Consider the following 21,101-nt stretch of genomic DNA (forward strand, 5'->3'; position numbering starts at 1 on the left):
AAAAATATACCTTTACAAATGAACATGGAATTTAAAATCAGAAACAACTGTTACTTACGTTGAAGAATCATTCTCTTTGGGATAATCTTCACTCATTTCTGAACCAGGGGGTTGTGTTCTTTTCCTCTTTTCACTGATGACAGAAAAACTTGTGGTCATTCTTTCTCAGAGGTTAGTAAATAACCCTCTTCCAACTGAACATATGTCCAAAGTGCATGGAAGGCATTGAGGAATTATCTTCTACAATCTCCACTTTTATAGCATACAGAGAAATGTTTGGTCTGCCGAACTCTTATGCTGTACTAAAAGTTCTAGTGCCAGTACCAGACAGAGGCTATAAAAGCATGTATTAACATCCTGTTAAAAGTAACAGCAAAACTAGAGGAAGATTTATACCCCCTTCTAATGTCTCAGTGCACTGAGTTCCACCTGTAGCTCTACAAAGACCTGAATTTTTACAGTATCATAGTAAGAGGAAAATGCTCCTACCGATTCTCCAACAAGCCTGTCCTGTGAGGGACTGATGATGCAGGAGATGCTGAAATGTTCACCCTGTTGTTTGGTGTTCCAGCTCCAGGAGAATTCTTAATAGAGCCTCTCGCTGGGGTACCCAGCACCTTGCGGAATGTGTTTTCCTCCTTACTCTCCACAGTCACTCTTTTGGGAGGAGTCTGCAAAGCCCAAGCAGAGCGGCCCAGGGAGAAAACCCAAGAGTGAAAAAACAGGACCATCTTTAGTCTAATCTATGATTTCCACCACTTTTTATTTGCTACAGTGTAGCATCCAGAAGTGGAGAGACACTACTTGTAAGACATTCAGAGAGTTTAAACACTAATTAGACATAGGTAAGATTTTGACTGAGTCATACAAGTCATAAACGTTAAACTCTACTGCAGTAACCACTTTCCCTTCTCATTTTCCAATGCTAAGTCAGTTGAACTTAAGTTTTTAAAATCTCCTTTACAAGCTCTGACATTAAAAAAACCCAAGGCATGATTCCTAACTATCCCCAGATCAATCCTGGGTGGTATTAAAATGAAAAATATTAAAACCCACATAATTAAAACAGTGCCCTCACTGCCTTGGGCCAAACAAGCCCTATATGTGATGCAATGGAAAGAGGTAATAATTGGTCGACTAAGGAATGTTGTCAATTTTAGATTTGAAAACTGAACATGTCTAATCTCACCACTGTATATACAGCCTCAAGTTTTTGGAGTGAGATTGCCTTTAAGGTAACATGCAGAATTTGTTTTGGGATAATGTCAGAAATAGCCTCCCTCAGGGCAATAATATAAGTATATTCACAGAGCTAACAAAGTAAACTAAAGCTAGTAGATACACCATGAAATCTGGGGAGAAAAAGAAGAACAAAAATATTTTGAAGGAAAACAACTTCTGGGGGAAAGTCTGTGAAAATTACACAAAAATGTGAGCAGAATGCCACAAATTCAGCAACTTTATTCTGACATAAACCTGGATCATCTGCTTTACAATGTACACATTTGGCTAAAGTCCACTAAACCCATTAAGACCTATGCTAACACATGGTCACACACATGTAAGGTGTTTAGCATAAAACAAAGGGAGATTCAGAACTATGTGAGAAGTAAGTTCTCAGTCATGTACTTTCCTTCTATTTCTACTTCAATGCCTAAAAGCCCATATATGAAGAGCACAGTCTGACTTCCATAGCCAGACACTGACCTTTCTTACTCATACAGATGTCTCCTCACAAAAAAGATACAGTATTGCCCACCACTCCATACTCATCTATTCCAAGCTCTCTACATTACAAACACTTTGGATGTAAAGTTTTTACAGTGCCATTACAACATAAAGAGAATGAGAGGAAGAGAGGAACAGAATAAAATTAGAGAGGAAAAATTTAAACAGTTTAACAAACCTGGTTCTCTATGTAAGAGAATTGCCTGTTAGCTTCCTTCTGTGTGGTCCTGCTGCCCAGCACACCTCCAAAACTGCCAGAACCTTGTGAGGGTTTCCCAGCTGACAGAAAAAGTAGACAATATTCAAGCTAATTGTCATTTAACTGACTGGGATTTTTATGCAAAACGTTTAGCTAGAGTTGATTTTGGAAAGGGCATGCCAGATTTCTTGCCAACAGACTACATGAATACACAGACATAAGCACGTGTTTATGGATATCCCTCATACTGGTCATTTAGCCACTTGGCAGCAAACTTCCTATCCTTAAAAAAAAGCAAAATAAAGTAAGTAAAATAAAAAGAGACTGTGTATGGGCAATTAACAACCTTTCAAATACCAACACACAACGTAAATAAATCCCCTATGTTAATCTCTGATTATTGTTCAGCATGAGAAAGGTATAAAACAAAATATGGGGTTTGAGGCCAGAAAAAAGCATTTACAGAAGTGCAAAGAAGGCTAGGAACACAAGGACAAAATGTGCTAAAGATGTGTGCTGGTTTTGGCTGGAGCAGAGTTAATTTTCTTCACAGTAGCGATGATAAGGCTGTTTTGGATTTGTCCTGGAAATAGTGCTGATAACAGAGATGTTATAGTTATTGCTGAGCTCTGCTCACAAAGAGTCAAGGCCTTTTCTGCTGCTCACATCACCCCTCAGGAAGCAGGGGCTGCACAGAAAGCCAGGAGGGGACACAGACAGGACAGCTGACCCCAAATGACCACAGGGATATCCCACACCGCGTGGCATCGTGGTCAGTGCATAAAGCTGGGGAAGAAGTGAGGGAGGCACAGTGATAATGTTTGTCTTCTCAAGTCACCATGACACAGGTAGAGTACTGCTTTCTTGGAGATGGCTGAACACTTGCTTGCCCACAGGGAGTGGTGAGTGAATTCCTCATTTGTTTGCTTGCTTGCGTGCACAGCTCTTGCTTTACTTACTAAACTGTCTTTGTGCCTACCCACAAGTTTCCTCATTTTCACTTTCTCATTTTATTCCCAACCCCACTGGGAAGACTGAGTGAGCAGATGCTTGGGGCTTAGCTGTTGTTGGATATGGTTAAACCACAATGAGATGGGAAAAAGAGAACACAACACCTTTCCATAATGTTATAACATGACTTACAACAATTGCACTTACCAGTATGAACCTTGTCTTGATGGACTGCATCCAAATACATCCGCATTTCATTTGCATCTTTAAAAGGTACCTTATCAATTGTCAGAAAGCTAGTATCCTTTAGTGTTAGCATCAGGCAGCACAGTTTTCTGCCATTTGGTCGTAAGGTCACTGTTTTAATGTTATGGCTTAACTGAAAACAAGAAAGTGACTATAAGCATAAATCCACCCTTAAAAGCCGAAAATACTTACAAATTCAAACAAAATATTTCAAATACACAGGATAAGAGAGACTCCCACCAAAATACTTCTCCTTGCTCCACTTCAAGGAAACATTAAACCTCCTAAAATTAATATAATCTGTGACCTTGGCATCTGACAGAGCTGTAAGGACAGTATCACTATTGCTTGACAGTCTCTAGAGATAAGTTTTCTGAAACTTGCTTTTCTACTCAGTGTGACATCTATAAATGTAAAGGAAAAACAACTTCATGAAGTCCCATTTAGTAAAAACCTCCACATCAAGTGCAAAATACAATTTAGGATGGGGAAAGTTTTTAAACACAAATGTTTCACTTCACAATTTGCTCCCAAAGAAGACCGATTTTAAAAAATCTGCTGAGGAGGTAAGTCAGTAAGAAACATACTTACTCTGTATGCAACATCATAACAATTAAGCAATGACAAAACTCTCAGGGTTATGGTTGAGCACAAAAAAAAATTTAATAAGACTTTGTGCTCCCTAATGATGCCACTGCTATTTTGCAATATAATAACCTTACTTGTGCTTCATGCTAAGTCACCTACAAAAACTGGCTGTTGGGTAAAGGTTCTACTACTCATGCAGGTTGAGGGTAGCTCAAAAAGACTGAGATAGTAAAAGACACTTCATGCCCAAGAACAAGTTTTTTTTTTTTTCCATTAAGATCTCTAGCTTCTTGGAAAACCAATCTAGACAGAACAGCAGCTTGCAAGAGGGGCTGGAAAACCACCTTGATCAGTAGCTATGGGTTTGTTTTAATGGGAGCATTACACTTCTGAAACACTTTGTGCTCAATCCTTGTATTTTGAGTTTGGCTTTTTTTGTGGGCTGTTGGGATTTTTTAAAAATATAAGCTAAAAATACCTTCAAAGACCTAAGAATTGAATAATAGGCTCCAAGTTTTTCATGCTCTCTTAAAACACTTGAGTCAAGTGCAAAGGGATTACAATTATTTCACTATCTCGGAGCAAAACAACCCATTTCAACTCAAAATGCTGTCAGAAGACTCTATCCATACTCTTCCATGCACCTATTATGACCCAGTCAGTGTCACAAAGTTTCGGCAGGTGTGGGGAAACAAAGTAATTCTCTTCATACTACCTAGGACAACTTAGTTAAAGCTCTGAAACATCTCTAAGACATCATCTAACAGAATAAATTCGACGACACACTAGTCACCGTAGAAAGAAACATAATATCGGATCCATCCAAACCTTCCATTACAGAAAACTAAAAACAGGCAGGGAACTCAGTCCTCTCAGAGCAGCTTGTCAAAAAAACAGGGAATGCTGTCACACCTGAAGTGGCATGCCAACAGCCTGGGGATGTCTCACACAAACTACCCTCCAGCACAAGCCTCCTCCTCTTCCTTTGCTGCAGTCCCAGGTGCATGGTGGCTTATCACCCTCTCTGCTAGATCCTGCATTCAGCCCTTTCCCCAAATTTCTGTGAAAACCCTCCACTGAGCTCACAAGGAGACCTGACAAGTGCCAGAGACAGCAGACATGAGAGGCTGGGAAGAAAACCTGCCCCTTTAGGCCATGGTTAGCTGTTCTGTAGGCTCATCCTCCCTGTGAGTTGCTGCCACACCACATCACTCATCAGCCAGAAAGGAGTGTGTGAGAGAACAGGCACCCAAGGAATGCACAAGGGGAAGACAAGACTGCTCTCCTCAGGAGCAACACGGTCCAACAGTGGATTAAACCAAACCTGCAGCCACAGCAGCACACCTGAGAAGGCAGAGACTATTTCCAAGTCTACAGTAGCACAGGTGGGAGCAATCATAGCTAATGATTTCCTGACAGCCTTGATTTCCAGGCAACACCAGCTGCCAGACTCTTGGCTGAGACTTTTAAGGACACTAAGACAGCAAAAACCTAACCTTTCAAAAAGAAATTAAATTTTTTTTCATAGCATCTGCACACAGAAATAAATGGCTCAGAGAACAGCCTGGTGAACATTACTGACAAAAAACAAGAGTGGTGTGAAAAAGCAGAAGCCAACATATAGATCAGTTTAGGCCATTGCAAAGTTGCTAAACAAATTGGGATATTTTTTTCCTCCAACTGCTCTTGTGTCAATTACATATTTTTAAAACAGGTATGTATTTCTTATAGAAAAATCACTCTGCTCTTGATTTGGGGCATTTTGCACAAAATCTAGGAAGACTGACCTGAAAACAACTATAGAATGAGAAAAATTTTAGCTGAATATTTCAAGAGAATCTTTAACAGTGATCTATATCTGCATTAAAAACCTACAACAACCGTAACAAGTAATGTTCAGCAAAGTCTGAACATCAGGTGTATTAACATCATTACACCTCAGCTAGGGAAACAGCTAATATAAAATGGTCAGGATCTTCTCCTCTAGAGAATGCAAATGTGCCAGTAAGAGAAAGGTTACAGGTTCTAAAAATCTGAAATGTGAACCACGATGCTCTATACTTCTGTAACTTTTTTCTGCTTTTTTGGTCCTTCCCATTCAGCGGTATCTCAATGCCAACCGTGGTAGATCCTTTAACAATACGTGTAAATAATTTACTGGAGAGTTATACAAAGGGATTAGTGTTCAGGAAACGAGGAACAAGAAACAGTGACAGAGGGAAGTCTGCAGGACACTTAATAGCCTTGAAGAGGACAGCTGTTCACAAGAGAGCACAATCCATGCACTGTTAAAACAAAAGCCTTAATGTCTGGCATACCTGAAACGTGGTTGGAATTCCTCCAACATTGTAGTGAACTACTAGATTCACTTTGTTGTCCTTCTCCACAATTTCAAAGCTCCCTTCTTTCCATTTTGTAATCCCAGTCTGCATGCTGCGCATCCGGACAGGTCCGTGCACCTTTAACAGAGCCATGCTTTCCCACAGAAAAGAGCTAACAACAGTAAGTGGGCTCCACCTTACAAGCCTGTTAAAAAGGAGAAATGTATAACTTTGTGGGCCAAATAATGGCTAAAGGAAGATGGAAGCATGGCTCGAACTTTCCGTAGAAGTCTGGTAGAACCGCTTCACTGATTTTAAACACAGTGAGGAAGAGCTGGACAGCACTGTAGGAAACTCAGGTTAATAAAATCTCTCCCAGTATGAACAGTAGTGCACCGACTCCTTACTGCTGAAAGGTGAGCAAACAGAATTCCAGACACAAAAGTCCTTAAAATCCCTTAACTTCACCGGATTTAAGGTAAGGGAGGGAAAAAAAGCGCCCGAGGAAAGACAGCAAGAGATGGGAAACAGTTTTGGAGGAAGACTCCAAATTAAGAAAACGAGCTCGTTTCTGACGGCGCGGGACCCGCGGCCACCTGGCAGGGCCGGGACGGAGATCTCCGGCTGCCCCCGCTGCTCTCCGCGCGGAAAGCCCCGAGCCCGGGGCGAGAGACAGAGCCCCAGGCTGCGTTCCGGAGAGCACGGCGAGGCGCGTTCCCGACCGATCCCGGCGGGAATGAATGGAGCGGCCCCCGCGCGCAGCCCGTGAGGCGCTGCCGGGGAGGCTCCCCGGGCATCCCGCGCTCAGGCGCCGCCGCTCCCCGCCCGACCCGGCGGCGTCCCGGCTCCTCCCGGGCCTGGCCGCGCTCCGCTTCCGCCGCTCACCCACACGGTGAGCACGGCAGCGCCGCCCTCCCCGGGCCGGGCCGCTCGGAGGGCAGGCGGTGGCCGCGCGGCGGGAGGGGCGGAGGGCCGGCGGGAGCGGGTAGGAGTCGGCGGCGGCGCTGCCCGGTGGCGGCGGTGCCCGGTACCTGCGTTCCGGCGCGTTCCGGCGCGTCCCGCGGGGCCCGCGGCGAGGCTCGGGGGAGGGGGCGGGGGAAGGGGGCGGCGGATGGCGGGTACCGGCCGCACAGCGCGAGACCGCGCGCAACGCGCGCCCGCTCACGTCAGCGCGGCAGCGCCTTCCCGGCGCGCCCCGCGCGCGCCCGCCCCGCGCGCAGGCGCCGGCCCCGCCCGGCCCCGTCCCGGCGTGCCCCGCGCGCGGCCGGGCAGAGGCGGCGGCGGCGGCGCCGAGCCCATGGCGGCGGCGGCGTGAGGCGGCCCCGCTCCCACCGGCCACCATGCACAGCCTGGCCACGGCCGCGGTGAGCCGGCCGCCCACGGGACGGCGCTGGGGATGGGGCCGCGTTGCGTGGGCCGTGCGGGGAGCGGGAGCGCGGCCGCTTGCGGCTGCGGGGGGAGCTTGAGGCCGTGCGGTGGCGGAGCCCCGGTGAGCTCCGTGCGCGGTCCGTTCGGCAGCTGCCGAGCTCCGGCTGCTCCATGCGGGGCCCGGAGGTTTCGCTGCTGCTGGGTGAGCCGGCTCTGCCTCGTGTGCCTCACGTATGGCGTTCCCCCCTTCCCCTGCCTGCCGCGCTCTCTCCCTGTCCCTGGGTGCCTCCTGTAGCGAGTCAGGGCTTTGGGGCTCCTTAAAGAACCACTAGCAAAGGTGCCGGCACAAGCAGGTTCGATACAAAAGCAGAAGCGTGACAAATTTTGTTGCTAAGGTTTGCTCTACTTTTTAAGAAGCGCATCGAAAAAAAAACAAACAAAAGTCTACAATGGGTTAATTTACAGCCAAAATAAATTAAAAAAAATATCCGCTGAGTGTGTGGAAGGGGAAGAGCAGGGAAGAATATGATAAGGACAGGAGAAGGTAGGATAAGAAGGGATAAGGAAGACCCTTCCGCTGAAGCAAAATATTCAGAGTACATTTTCTTTTAAGCGGCCTTAAAACACTTATCTGCGACACCTCCTGCGTGCCCAGCCACCTCCTCTGCCCTCTGTTTTACTGCTGGCTTTGACTGCAGAGGGAAAGAGGAGATAGCGGAAAGCCCCTCAGGGCAGCAGGTGCTGCCTGCTCCTGCTTCCCTTCTGCCCCATGGCAGTGCAGTACCAGCCATAGCTGGTGCTTGCCCTCTTCCTCCTCAGGAACCTGCCATGGCTGGATACGGTGCCTGATGCTCGGGCTGGCAGGAGTGGAACAGTACCTTGGCCTGGGTGGGTTCAAAAATGGAAGCTGAGTTTGAAGGATGTGGTTATTGCTTTGTGTCTTCCACCTGATTGGGTTTGTGTTTTGTTTTTTTCTCCTCCAAATGCTCGTTCATGGCATGTGTAAGACTTCCTAGAGCTGATTGAGTCTTGTGTGTACTGAGTGTGGGAGGTGTAATGCAAAACCAGCAGATAGAGCTGTTTCACATGAATTTAGATCGAGGGTCTGGTTGGACTGCCGAGCTAATGAGTAAGTAAAGTTTTGATGAACAGGAGTTAAAGAACTTTTTACGTTTCTCCTCTGTTTAAATGCTTATGACTTTAACTAGTTCTTTGAGTGCTGTCAAATACTTCTGATTTGAAGTACTGTTCTCCAGAACATGGAAGCGTGTGCCAGATCAGGTAAACTTTCTTAATCAGCATTTACATTTTTATAGCACTGTATGTAGTGTTTGTTGAAATGCATGAAGGACTCCCATTAGGTGTATCTCCCATTAATCCTGTGTCTAGTTACCTGTCCTTTTTAAAGACAATTTTAACAAAAAAATATTTCAGAATAGAGAGCAACTTTATTTTAGGACTCACTTGAATGTATATTTAATTTATGCATAGTTTATGCTAGCTGGTAGTTCTGTATTGAAATGTTTCCTACCACAGTCAGTGAGCTTAGACTTTGGCTCAGCAGGACTTTTACCAGTGTGCCTAGCAGCAGCTGCTCAATTAGGAGGAGAAAGCCTTTTGCCTAAATCAATTTGTTATGTCAGTATTAGAGATGTCTTTTCTCCAAGAAGGAAAAAAAAGTTACAAGGTTTTTTTTCTGATCTAATACTGTTGATAAGTTTTGCTTTCCCTGTGTGCAAAAGAAAGTCTACCTGGTGGGGTTCTGTCCTGGAGCTTGCAAGATTTGTGTGGCTTTCAGGGTTCCCCAGAATTTTGGGTATTAGAGGGAGAAGAAGAAACAATAATGAAATAGGGAATTAGGGGGAAAAAAAAGTCTTTCCATATAAACTAAAACAAAAAGAGCGACTGTAGGGCCTATGAAAAGCAATTTGTTCTGGCTAAGGCATATATTGGACATCATAAACTTAATTGTGTGGAAAATCTACTTAGTGTTCTCTAGGGATCACAAGCACGTGATTGTGCTTTTAAGGGGTCGATGTATTTAAGCTTACAGGAACTGAAACTTCCAGTGAGTCTAGAAAAATAGATGGAAGCTTTAGATAACACAATTATAAGAACATTATTGCTACACTGCTTGTCAATCCACCATCCCACATAAAAACAAATGAGCTCTGTTCATTCTCCCTCTCTTTTTGAGCTTCAGTGTAGAAGTTAGCATTGCAATTGCAGTCTAAATTGTAGGGGCACAAGAAACTTGGCAGGATCATTAATTTAGTTTGAGATTTTGGGGGAAAAAAATTAGAAATTGAGTAGGTGAGTGTCCTGGTTCTGGCTATGGCCAGAACAGAGTTAATTTTTGCATTAGATGGGAAGAAGCATAGCTAGGCTCCAGGGTTTATTCTGAACCACCTCGCATCATTTTTCAGAGAGGGAGGAAGGACTTGATTTGAGTTTGGGGCTGCATGGCCCAGGAAGCAGTTGGTATTGTAGGGGGGATTCTGTGGGGTGAGCAATAACTTTTCTTTTCTTGTACCCTCTGTCACTAATATTAGTTCGTTTTCTTATGTCATTGCTGTTCCAGTAAATTGCTGCTATCTCAACCTGTGATATTTACCTTTTGTGGCCCCATTCCCCTTTCCATCTTGGAGCAGGGGGACTGGGACTGGAGAGGGAGTGAGTGGCAAGTGGTTTGGAATGGTTTCAGTGGGAATATTAAATTGGAGAATACCATTCTTAAACCATGACAGTGAGAGAAAAGAGGACAGGAGGAAATATGAACAGCTAAAAAAGTATTTGAGCCCTAGAACACAGGGACTGATAACACCACATTGGCTTATGTATGAACATTTAAGTTAAATAATACAGTGGAGGTGGATGGAGCAGAGAGAAATCTCACAGCTGGGGAAGAATGTCTTTGGATGTGACTGTGGAAATAAAACAGGGATAAACAGAGGAGGGAAACCTTTGCAGGCATAGAGGAAGAAAGCTGTTGGTGTCTAGCAAAGGTTATGAACTCTCCATCCCTCCTGCATACCTTCTGGGACTGCCTCTGCCATGTGGCTTCAGGTTTCGCTGCAGCCACTTTCAGTTCCTGAGCTCCCCTGTATTCTGTGTGTCTCAGTGCTGAGCTGCTTGGTGACAGCGTTGCTGTCACTGTGGTATGGGCTCTGCTTGCAGCTGTTGTGGGGAGCACATGAAGAGTTTCAGTTGGGGTTACAAAATAAAGAAATACAGTCCTGTTCCCAGCTGGGATCACCGTGCACAGCGGGATGGAGAGCTGGTTGCATGCTGGTTGGGCTGTCTCAGGAGCAGCAAGTACCAACAGGACTGTGCTTAGCTTCAATAACAACAGCTGCAACAGTGTTTGAAAAGGTTCTGACCTGGTTCTGGAAATGTTCACACAGGTTTTAGTGATGGTTTTTGTCTTCCTCAAAATTTTGTATATGAGTCACCAAATTATCTCCTTAGGAAATCTGCAGAGCATTTGTTTGCACCAAGTGCTGCTTGTGCCAGCAGAGGCAGGAGGCAAAGTTTCAGTGAAGGGCTTGTGCCTTGCCTTCTCCACAGAAATTATGATACAGTCCCTCTTTTCCCTCTTCTTCATAATTTTTTTTTTTTTGTGTTGAGAACTTGTTGATCTTGATACTGTTATTTCCTTGATGTTTCAAGAGAGGCAGAAGCAAAATTTTAATTTCCCTTGAGTAGTAGAAAATGTGTCTTGGCCAGGAATACAGATCTACCCTTCTCTGGGCTTATTTTGAACAGGAAACATATCATCCTGAGATCTTGCACAAATTCATTCTTGAAAAATTCCCTTTTAGCTCCATGCATGTGAACAATGAACCTGGTATCAATACAAGCCATTGGTAACAGCAGCTGTTACTGCCTGTGGCCAGTGTCATGCTGATGGTGAAGTAGTGAAAATTTTTCTAGTGTTTGTATGAATAGTTTTCTCATGTGTATTGGATTAACCTCACTGGCAGTTTCCAATATCATGGGTGTTTGTGGAGAGAAAAAGGTAAGCTCTGCCTTACTCTGAATCTGTGGAATCTTGCACTTGAAGCATGAAATAAATTCATGCTAAATGCAGGTGGAACAAATGAGAGCTGGCTGAAATGTATGTTGCTTCCCAGGAGCTCTGCTAGCACAGCTGGGCAGCAGCTTGGCTCTCAGTGCTGAATGAGGTTACAATGGTACTGCTTGACAAGGGGATTAAGAGAGATTGTTTTAACAATTCAGGTCAGGAAATAAAGCCCTAGAATTTCAATAGGTGAAATACTAAGACTAATCTAAGGAAGGGGTGGATCCATGTCCAGGACATCTTAATAGAGCTTTAGGTCCCGCCCTCTCAGGAATTTCTTTTCCTGTCAGATTGTGGGAACAGTTTGGGTGAGAACTGGATAAAAAGTTTGGACTGAAGCTTTCCTGTCTCACTCCCAGCCTGTGCCAACAGCACTGGCTCAGGTTGACCGTGAAAAGATCTACCAATGGATCAATGAGCTGTCCAGCCCCGAGACACGGGAGAATGCACTGCTGGAGCTGAGCAAGAAGCGTGAGTCCGTGCCCGACCTCGCCCCAATGCTGTGGCACTCGTTCGGCACGATCGCAGCACTCCTTCAGGTGGGTTGGGCTGTCTGTGTCTTTGTTCCGTGCTGCAGAGCTTGTGCATCCATGAGTGGATCTGAGGAGGAACTGGTGGGGTCCCTTATTGCCATTGCTTGGGAGTATGATCTTTGTTTTGATGGGGGGAGCAGATTAAGGTTTGAATGCACTCCTGTGACTCCAAGTAAAATTGACTCGAACCCAGCTCTGCCCTTGCCTGGGCAGCATGGTGGCTGCCATCTAACTGCCAGCAGACTGTTATCTGCTGTCACTGCACTTCCTTGCCAGGCAAGTGCTTTGGTGTAGCTTTCTGGTATTTTTCTCCTTTAACTTTCCACTCTCTCTTAATTTTTAGGAAATTGTAAATATTTATCCATCAATCAACCCTCCGACTTTGACAGCCCATCAATCCAACAGAGTTTGCAATGCTTTAGCTCTCCTGCAGTGTGTTGCATCACACCCTGAAACGAGGTAAGTGTGTTAGGGTCAGGCTTACAAAGAAAACTAAAGTAACAAAAAAGGAGGCCAGTTCAAGTAAGCGTGTTTATTGCAAACCGGCTGGAAGCAGAAGCCTCAGGCTAGTCCGGAGACTGTTTCAACAACTTAGTAAGTGTAACCTAGGGGTGTTTTCAAGGTTACCGGCTCTGAGGAAAGACCCGGGCCCAGGCCTTTTAAAGTCTCTCTCTCCTCTCCTGATTGGGGCGCTCAGGATCCGTGCTATGATCGATCTATTTCTCCGTTGCTACTTAGCCTATAAGTTGGTGCAGTCTTGGCCAATTATTTTGAGATCCTCGCCTCCTATTGGTTGGTCTCTCTTCCAATCTTGATTCAAGCTGTGGCTGTGTTCCACGATGCAATACTTCCGGAAGCTTCTCTGCCCCCTCCACAAAGATTGGCATCTCCTCCCCAGTTCCACTCCCCTTTAATACATGCACAACAGTACTAAGTTTTAATATAAGTAATCACCATTTGTTACTTCTGCCCACAACACCTAACCCTTTACAATATAGTGTTAATCACAACCTGTTACTTGTGTCAACAGCATCCATCCTTATACATACATTGTTAACTACATTTCTAATCACAATTTGTTACTTGTACCAACAACATTTAACCTTGTATATGCATTGCAAAGTACATTCCCCAAAAGATTAAATTTTCTTTTATTGTTCATAACAAGTGTTTCCAAGTTGTGTGAGTTTTTGAGGTGTTGATATTGACATCTCAGCCCATGTGTTTTTGTGTTTTACTTAAGAAGCACTTTAGCTTCTTTTTTTTTTTTTTTTTTTTTTTTGCTTGAGAGAAGTAAAACAGAAAACAGAGCTGACAGGCAGCTGTCTGCTGCTGCTTTTACTTGTTTGCATGGATTATCAGGATGACAGCTTTATGGTCCTAAATGCATTGCATTCCCTGGATCATCCTGAGATCTTGCAAATTCTCAGAACATTGGGTTGTGGCAGCTAAGGGTACCTTTGTATTGAGTGCTGTGTGCAAAGATCCTTAAGCTTACAATTATTTAGGCAAGGAGCTTGGTTAGAGCACAGTATCAATAATGCCAAGGTTGTGGGTTCTATCCCCATAGGTTGTGGCTTTTGTCCCCATATTGGCCGTTCACTTAAGAGCTGGACTCTATGATCCTTGTGGGTCTCTTTCAACTCAGAATATTCTGTGAAGTCAAAAAAGAACTTAAATTTCAGCTTACAGTTTTTTTGACCAGCTTTTGAAAGGGTGGATTGAACAGGACTGTCTTTCCCAGGCAAGTGTGGGGCAAGGGAGCAATAGCAGAGCCATTTTTGGAGTCCTCAGCCAGTGTCTGACTTCATGTTTTCTCAATCTGTGCCCAGCCTGTGTCAGTAGGGAAAAATATGATGTTGGTTCAGCCAAAATCAGTAGCTAGAACTCAGAAGGAAACTACCCAGAGATCCACAATCTCATGCTTCTGTTACTGCTGAGCAGCAGCATAACTGAAGTTAGTTTTGAGCTGCTGCAAAGAAGTGTTAAACAGCAACCCCACCATGAGATGATATCAAAAGAAATAGGGTAGTTTTACAAAATTACATGTAAAGTTTTAAAATTGAAAATGGAAGAAGTGTTTTGTATGTTTGTTCTAGAGAGCTTCCTTCTGTTAGCAGAGCAATCTCCAGCATTCTACTTGGCAATTTGGATTTTTCACTACTGCCAGAAAGGCAGTGTGAGGACTCTTGGGGAAAGGTGTTAGTGCACATTTAAACTCTGGTGATGCCTAAAGCTCAACCAGTCTGTGTTTCTGAGAGGTGCTTTTCACAGGCATTGCAGCTGACAATCCTTGCCACTGGGAGCCTGCAAGGTGAATTGCAGCAGTGAAGGTACAAAGGGAGGGACTGGGTGGCAGGAGGAGGTAATAAAAACAACAGGGTGGGCTCAGTTCCTGGTCACCTGAGGCAGGAATGCAAGTAATTGACAGATCAGGTGTTAGGTTTTGTGCTGTGCCCAGTGCAGGATTTGCTTTGTGCCTTCCCATCAGAGAATTAAATGTTACCCACTTTTGAGGAGCAGTAGCAATGGGGTCCACCAGGAAGAATCTGAGGCTCTGTGTGGTAATGCCAGATTCCAGATTGTGTGCTCACTTTGTTTCCCTTGTTATCATTGTGTGTTCTCTCTTCCTACAGATCGGCTTTTCTGGCAGCTCATATTCCTCTCTTCCTGTACCCCTTCCTGCACACGGTCAGCAAGACCCGTCCGTTTGAGTACCTGCGGCTCACGAGCCTCGGAGTCATTGGTGAGCAGCCAGGCTGAGGCTGGAGCACTGATCTCTTACTGAGTTAGAGCAGTTCATGCTGTGGGCATAGAGACCTGCATGGCCAAAGTCAGAGGTCTCTTGTTACTGGGATTTTCCAAGTCCTGTAGTAGTAAGAGAAGGAGCTACTCTTTTTCCATTGTGAAACAGACTCCTCTTCCTTTACAGTTATGAAAACCCACTGAAGTCTAAATGCATTGCCAAAAATATGTTTATTGGAGTACAAGTATCTGCAGACTTGTTGTACCTTCACCCTCAGCCCTCCCTGTTAGGCACTGGGATGGGTGGGTACAGGCTGGGGCTTTTTCTGGGTTTCTGTCATTGATTGACTTGGGTGTATTTTCCCTGTCTTCCCCTTATCCTGTTTTGTTGTGGTTTTTTTGTTGTTTTCTTCTTTCTGCCCAAATATTTTTTCTCTCAATGCATAAAGAATCTTAAAATGTCTTAAAATGGATTTCTTCGTCCCAGAGGTTTCTGTGAGTGCCGTGATTCTTTTGTGTTACTACTGAGGGAGAGCCAAGAGTGCATCCCCTTTCTGAAAAATAAACAATCCCCAAACAAATTACTTTTATACTGATTATTTTTACCCTGCCAAAATGATTTCTTCTGCAGTTATGTGCTGGACCATGTTTAGGATGACAGTTCTCTACCTGGCATCCAGACTGAATGTTTTCTGGGGAGGGCAGAGCACCTCCTTGAAAGGTGTGATTTTTTTGAAACAGTTCATCATTTACTGATTTTGGATTTTGTTTTTACTTCAAGGGGCCTTGGTGAAAACTGATGAGCAAGAAGTGATAAATTTCTTATTGACAACAGAAATTATCCCCCTGTGCTTACGTATTATGGAGTCTGGCAGTGAGCTCTCCAAAACGGTACCTTTTTCTTTGTTTTAATAAAGACACATCATTGTTCATCTCTGACTGACCACGCAACCAGTGCCCTGCAGAGCTGGCTTCTCTGCTGTTACAAATGCTGGGATAAGTCTGGGTGGAGTTTTTACCTCGTCAAAAAACAAACATACCAAGAGCTGACGCTGCCTGAGTGGCCTGGCAGTAGTTGGCATCTTATGCAACCTGAATCCAGTCATCTTGTACACTCTGCTTTGTGTCCATCTCTTTTCTTTAGTCAGAGATGCCAGGCATTGTGTACTGTCCTGCATTTCATTTTGGCTTCTAACTTTCACCGAGTAAAGCATTTGCTGCCTGCTGGAAGACTTTTCAACCCTGGGGCTGACTTGAAAAGAGCACCACACAAAGGCTGTCCCTTTTCAGGGTAGATAAGTTGTTTATATGCTTTGTTTTCTGCTTTCTCCCCATTCTAGGTTGCTACATTTATTCTTCAGAAAATCCTCCTGGATGACACAGGGCTGGCATATATCTGTCAGACTTACGAGCGGTTTTCCCACGTTGCCATGATACTGGTAAGATTATTTGTTTTTAAAAAAGAAAAAATTATGCTATAACAGCCAACCTCTTCAGCAACTACTTTACTGCTTGCTGGCTGGAGCACAGGATGAAGGAGGCAAATGATTGTTGGGCTAATTGTTGTTGCCACTGTAGCTCTGCTTCCATGTTTCCTTTGTATACTTCTGGTTTGCATGTCAAGAAAACACATATTAGTTGTGATATACTAAGTCCCCAAGGTAAAACAGGTAAACCTCTTCAGAGAAGAAAAAGATATTCCAGAGTTGTGGGTGTTTCCATTTGTTGATGGGATGTGAATTGATCTAATTTTATGTAAGAATGGTCACACACTTCAGATCATGGATCTACGTCCCATCCCTGTCTCTCACAACACATTGAAATAGCAGGGCAAGTATATATCATACTTGTCTTCATAACAGTCCCACAGCTGCCAGCTACTTTCAGCTTTGGATTTCTGGGGCCACTTGTTGGGTTTCTATGTAGTAACCCCCAGTGTTTGTCCCATCCACCCCTTGAACCCATGGAAAATTTTTGCACCTACAGTGTCTTTGACCAAGGGATTTCATAGGTTTCCTGCTGCTGCCTGGAATGCCACCCTAATTTTTTTCCTTTCTGAATCTGGTTCCTACTGGCTGCTTCATATGCTCTAATTTTTGTGTTGTAATACAAAGAGAGCAAACAAGTTCTGCCCATTCTTTGATCCCTGTAAAGAATGAGTTTGGGTACTAAAAATTTATTCATCCCAGGAATAATAGCCCCAGCTTTAACTTTATCTTAGAGTTTGCCAAGGGGAATACAAATCTGCCCTGGAATAGTTATTGCCAAGCTTTTTTGTGTTTGTTTGCTTTTTAAAGGATGATCTCAGGAGAAGAAAACGCAGCAGTAAGTTAGGTACTTTGCAATGCTGGCTCTGTGACTAAATGTTAATATTTTCATCAGGGATATTTACTTGTCTGTTTTTGCAAATCGTCTCCTATTCACCCACATTGCCTCCTATTCACCCACAAACAGCAAAATATGAATGATTTTGAGCTGATGTCCCTAACATCCAATGTGATGTGATTTTTGCATTCAAGAAGATCAGCTTTGATGAAAGTACACCTGACCTGGGGGCAAAGTGAAGGATGCAATTAGAAACTCTGAGATATGGGAGGGAAGGAGACTATGCCATTCCCAAACATGAATTCTTCTTTGAACACAGAAGGATGTGGGTGTGTAAAGCTGTGTTAACCTGTGTTGTCCTTGTCCCAGTGCTGGGTGAAGCACTGGCAGGATCAATATTCCATAGTGCTAGAGAGAAAGATGAAAATGTTAACAGACTTTTTTCATTGTCTATTTCAAAAATCAGGATAGTGTACTCCTGTCTAATGAGAATGATGATTTACTTCCATGTCTGCTGATAACTGAGTAAGATGTCTCACAAGTATTATATGCTTTTAAAAGAGCAAGTTAGTATTTTCCATCCAGAATCTCTCTGAGGACCTTGTGGTTATTTATTTTGAAGAAATAATTGGTAATCCTGGGGAGTTGCTAAGAACGGGAAGCTTTCAAAAGGCCAGATGAGGGGGACCTGCTAATTGCTAACATCCAGGATATCCAAATACAGGTGAATTTGGCTAATGGGGAAAATGTTTAGTGCTAGCCAATGTAGTTTACAGGAAAAAAAAAAAACAACTTGTTGGGCAGATGTGATTCACCCCTATACAAGCCTACAGTCTGTTAAATTCCTCAGAGCAGGTGTGCGAATTTGCTCAGCTGGGCATGTTCAAGGTGCAGCCATGTGCAATGTCCTACTTAGTGTGAGAAACACAGACTGGGCCAGGAAGATCTGTTTATGCCTTGCTTCCCTGGAACAGCTTCACAAGGGATGTAGCAGAAAGAAAAAAGACACTGTTTGGATCCGTGCTAAGACCAGATAAGGACCTTACTACAAGTGTGGGTGAGCCCAGTCCTATGGCCTGGCTTTCCAGGGTATTGCTATTGTCCTAAAAGGATGTTGAAATGAAGGGAATGCATATGAGAACAGCGGGTGTTGCAGAGCTTGGGACCACACCTTAAGGTGTCACTCATCCTGAGCTTATCATAGCGTTTGGAATGTGTCTGTCTTCCATGAGGGAGAAACCCCAGGTTCTCTTTAATCTCACAAAGGGTTGCTAAGTAGTCCTAGAAGGTAAAAATTAAACAGAAATGAGATGAGCTCTCCTCGAGCTGCTGGGAGAACCCTTTCCATGTCATGGCAAGCTGCTATTGTCAAAGGCGTCTTGGCAAGCAGCACCAGGCTCCCTGCAGGGGTATCCAGATAAACAGTAATGGACTGTACTGCGCGGGAAGCCAGGGTAAGTGGTTTAGCTTTCCCAGTCTCTGTTGATTGCGAAGCTGTTCTTTTAAAGACTTTAACTGGTGGCACTGGCCTCTGTCAAACAGGGTAAAATGGTCCTGCAGCTCTCCAAGGAGCCATCAGCACGGCTGCTGAAACATGTCGTCCGCTGCTACCTTCGCCTTTCCGATAACCCCAGGTAAACATTTTAGGAGTTTGGGCAAGGGCTTCTCCTGTGCCCTTGGAAGCACAGTTCTTCAGTTCTTCTTCAGAGTGCCCACCCGGGGGGAATCAAGGTTCCTGGTCTGTCAGCTTTAGCTCAGTGTGGAAGATGGTGGGGCTTTTGCTTTGATTTTTTTCTTGCTAGTCAGGAGCTTTTATGGTGCATGGGAGAAACAGTGACTGTTGGGGGATTGTGTAAATTCCACCTATGCAGGTTACTACTGCCTGAGCTCATGTAGCTTGAACACGATATGAAGGAGGGCCTACGGTGGAAGGTACACTATATCCTGCCTCTTCTGCATGAAGACAGGCTGTTAGCAGTAGATGAAATTCAGTTGAGAGAATACAAATTGATCTCCTGCTGACCAGTAGCTCTGCCCAAAGCTGCTGGGTGTGTATTTGTTGCCCCAGTCTCTCCTAGCATCACATCACTTTGCTGCTGGGTGTCGGGGTGCAGGGGCTGCTTGGCAGGGTTTAGTGTGAGGGGTGGGAGCTGTGCTGGCTGGCTGAGTGCCACCTGCTACGGTGCTGCTGCTCGGTGCTTTCCTTGGCTGGCTCTGGCAGGGAGTCCTCCAGGCAAAGGAACACTGTGTCCCCAGTGGGGCTTGCTCCCCTCTTGCCCCTGTGAGTTTATTTGTTGGGCCCCGTTTCTTGTCTCTTGATGTAGGGCACGTGAAGCTCTCAGGCAGTGCCTTCCTGACCAGCTGAAGGACACCACCTTCGCCCAGGTCCTGAAGGACGACACCACCACAAAACGCTGGCTGGCTCAGCTCGTCAAGAACCTGCAGGAGGGTCAAGTCACTGACCCACGGGGCATCCCTCTTCCTCCGCAATGACTGCTGGGGGAGGTGGGGCACTGGGGAAGAAACAGCTCAGGTTTACAAAGAACCAGGAACAGGTGACCTCTTCTGCAACAAACTGGGCATGCCAGCTGACTGCTGGCCTGTCGGACCATCCCACCCAGTCAAAGGGCTGCTCTGTAGCAGTGCAGCAAGCCTCTGGGGATCCCAACACCAGCAAATGCTGATACTACAGCTTCAAAAAAAAAATCAATAAAAATCTGTGTAGATCCCAGTCTCTCCAGGAGGCTTGGGTGGCATCTCTTCCCTTACCTCCAGGGGGTAGTACAGATGTCCACTCTTCCAGCAAACTCAGCCTCTGCCCAAGTGGTGCACACCAGCGGGTATGTGCACCACGTCCCTCCAGTTCCTTGTCAGTTCTTGTTTACATGTCTGTTTAGATGAGTGAACTGAATAAAAGCTGATCCAGTTGTTTTATCCCCTCCTAATACTGCTACTCAGTTGCAGGTAGTCCAGGGACAGCTTTTTTCCCCTGCCAGCACATCCTTGCTCCTGGCTCTGCATCCATCTGGCACAGTGAGCTTCTCTTTTCCTTTCCTTTGGCTTGGAGGAAGTGTTTGCAGCCAGGCGACTGTGGTGCTTGCCCCAAGCAGAGGGGTGGATTACTCACAATGAACCCATGTGTCACAAGGTTGCTTCCCAAAGCTCTGGGGAAGGAGAGGACAGCAGGATTGTGCGTCCTGTGCTGTAAATAGTTCACTCCCACAGCTGACAGTGGCCAGAGGCTGATGTGTGCTGGCTTCTCACCTAGACCTGGGAAGGCTGCTGGCTGGCTTATCACATGGAGCTCAGTGTGAGGGCTCCTGCCTTGAGGTGGTGCTCAGGCCACCGACTGATCTCCTGCCGCCTGCAGGCTCAGGTATGCTGCCTTCTGCACCCGCTGCTGCCTGCCAGACACTTCTCAGTCCTGTCTCCTCCCTTCCCCCCTCCTCCCGCTCCTCTCTGCCAGCCAGGTGCATCCATTTCAGCTTTGAAACCTACCTTGGCCTCTGCCATGGCCCCACTGCAATTAAACTGGACCACAGCCACTTACCTGCCGCCCCTGTGCGGGGCTAATGCAGCTGCAGCGGGCTCTCAGAGCAGTGGAGGAGCTCCCAGGCTCTGCAGCAGCAAAGCCTGCTCTTGGCTGCAGGCAAGCCTGGGCAGCTACTTAATTTCTCCCCCCTCTTCGAGTAGCCCATTTTGCTGATCATCTGCAGTGTCGTGCCAACAGTGTCTTAAATCCCATCATTTCCCTTCCCTCCTCCTCTCACAGCCTTGCATAACAAGGGCACAGACTCTTCCTTGCCCTCGGGTTCCTGTTTTATAACCATTGCCTTTTCCCTCCTTTCCACCCTGACCTTGCCAGGGTATGAAAATGCTTGTTTGATTTATTGTTTTGGTTTTTTTTAAATTCTGATTAATAAATATTAAAACCCCAGCCAGCATAAATTGGTACTGGTGTGGTCTCTCGCGGGGAGTAGGGGCAAGCGGCGCGGTGGTGGGGGGTTATTGCAGAT

The 21,101-nt window shown here is 45.3% G+C and overlaps 2 protein-coding genes across 3 annotated transcripts in view; one reads left to right on the forward strand and one right to left on the reverse strand.

Moving 5' to 3' along the window:
• USP37 (ubiquitin specific peptidase 37) overlaps nt 1-7,213 on the reverse strand; it is a 34,338-nt gene extending 27,125 nt beyond the window's left edge. Inside the window, exons 1-6 of the mRNA XM_030278294.4 lie at nt 7,065-7,213; nt 6,031-6,238; nt 3,086-3,257; nt 1,907-2,007; nt 490-671; nt 59-133 (exon numbers count right to left, since the gene is read on the reverse strand). Of these exons, the coding sequence (XP_030134154.4) occupies nt 59-133; nt 490-671; nt 1,907-2,007; nt 3,086-3,257; nt 6,031-6,186 (686 nt within the window). The 5' untranslated portion in view covers nt 6,187-6,238; nt 7,065-7,213. The remainder of the gene's footprint in view (nt 1-58; nt 134-489; nt 672-1,906; nt 2,008-3,085; nt 3,258-6,030; nt 6,239-7,064) is intronic.
• Nucleotides 7,214-7,252: 39 nt separating this feature from the next.
• CNOT9 (CCR4-NOT transcription complex subunit 9) lies at nt 7,253-21,033 on the forward strand. Of its 2 annotated transcripts, none has more exons than XM_030278341.4 (8): nt 7,253-7,397; nt 11,842-12,021; nt 12,359-12,474; nt 14,652-14,761; nt 15,542-15,651; nt 16,101-16,199; nt 18,628-18,719; nt 19,410-21,033. In XM_030278341.4, the coding sequence occupies exons 1-8, from the start codon at nt 7,374-7,376 to the stop codon at nt 19,576-19,578; spliced, it is 900 nt and encodes a 299-aa protein (XP_030134201.1). In that variant the 5' UTR covers nt 7,253-7,373; the 3' UTR covers nt 19,579-21,033. The 2 variants fall into 2 exon arrangements, with proteins under 2 accessions (XP_030134201.1, XP_072788192.1); XM_072932091.1 differs by having other exon boundaries at nt 18,628-18,718; nt 19,403-21,033.
• The last annotated feature ends 68 nt before the right edge of the window (nt 21,034-21,101 follow it).

Source organism: Taeniopygia guttata, chromosome 7 (genome assembly GCF_048771995.1).
Source record: "Taeniopygia guttata chromosome 7, bTaeGut7.mat, whole genome shotgun sequence".
NCBI classification, from domain to species: Eukaryota; Metazoa; Chordata; class Aves; order Passeriformes; family Estrildidae; genus Taeniopygia; species Taeniopygia guttata.

Coding starts and splice junctions, on each gene's coding strand:
- CNOT9 (XM_072932091.1), top strand. CDS start 7,374: ATGCACAGCCTGGCCACGGCCGCG. Junction 7,398..11,841: donor ACAGCCTGGCCACGGCCGCG/GTGAGCCGGCCG, acceptor TCTCACTCCCAG/CCTGTGCCAACAGCACTGGC. Junction 14,762..15,541: donor CACGAGCCTCGGAGTCATTG/GTGAGCAGCCAG, acceptor TTTTACTTCAAG/GGGCCTTGGTGAAAACTGAT.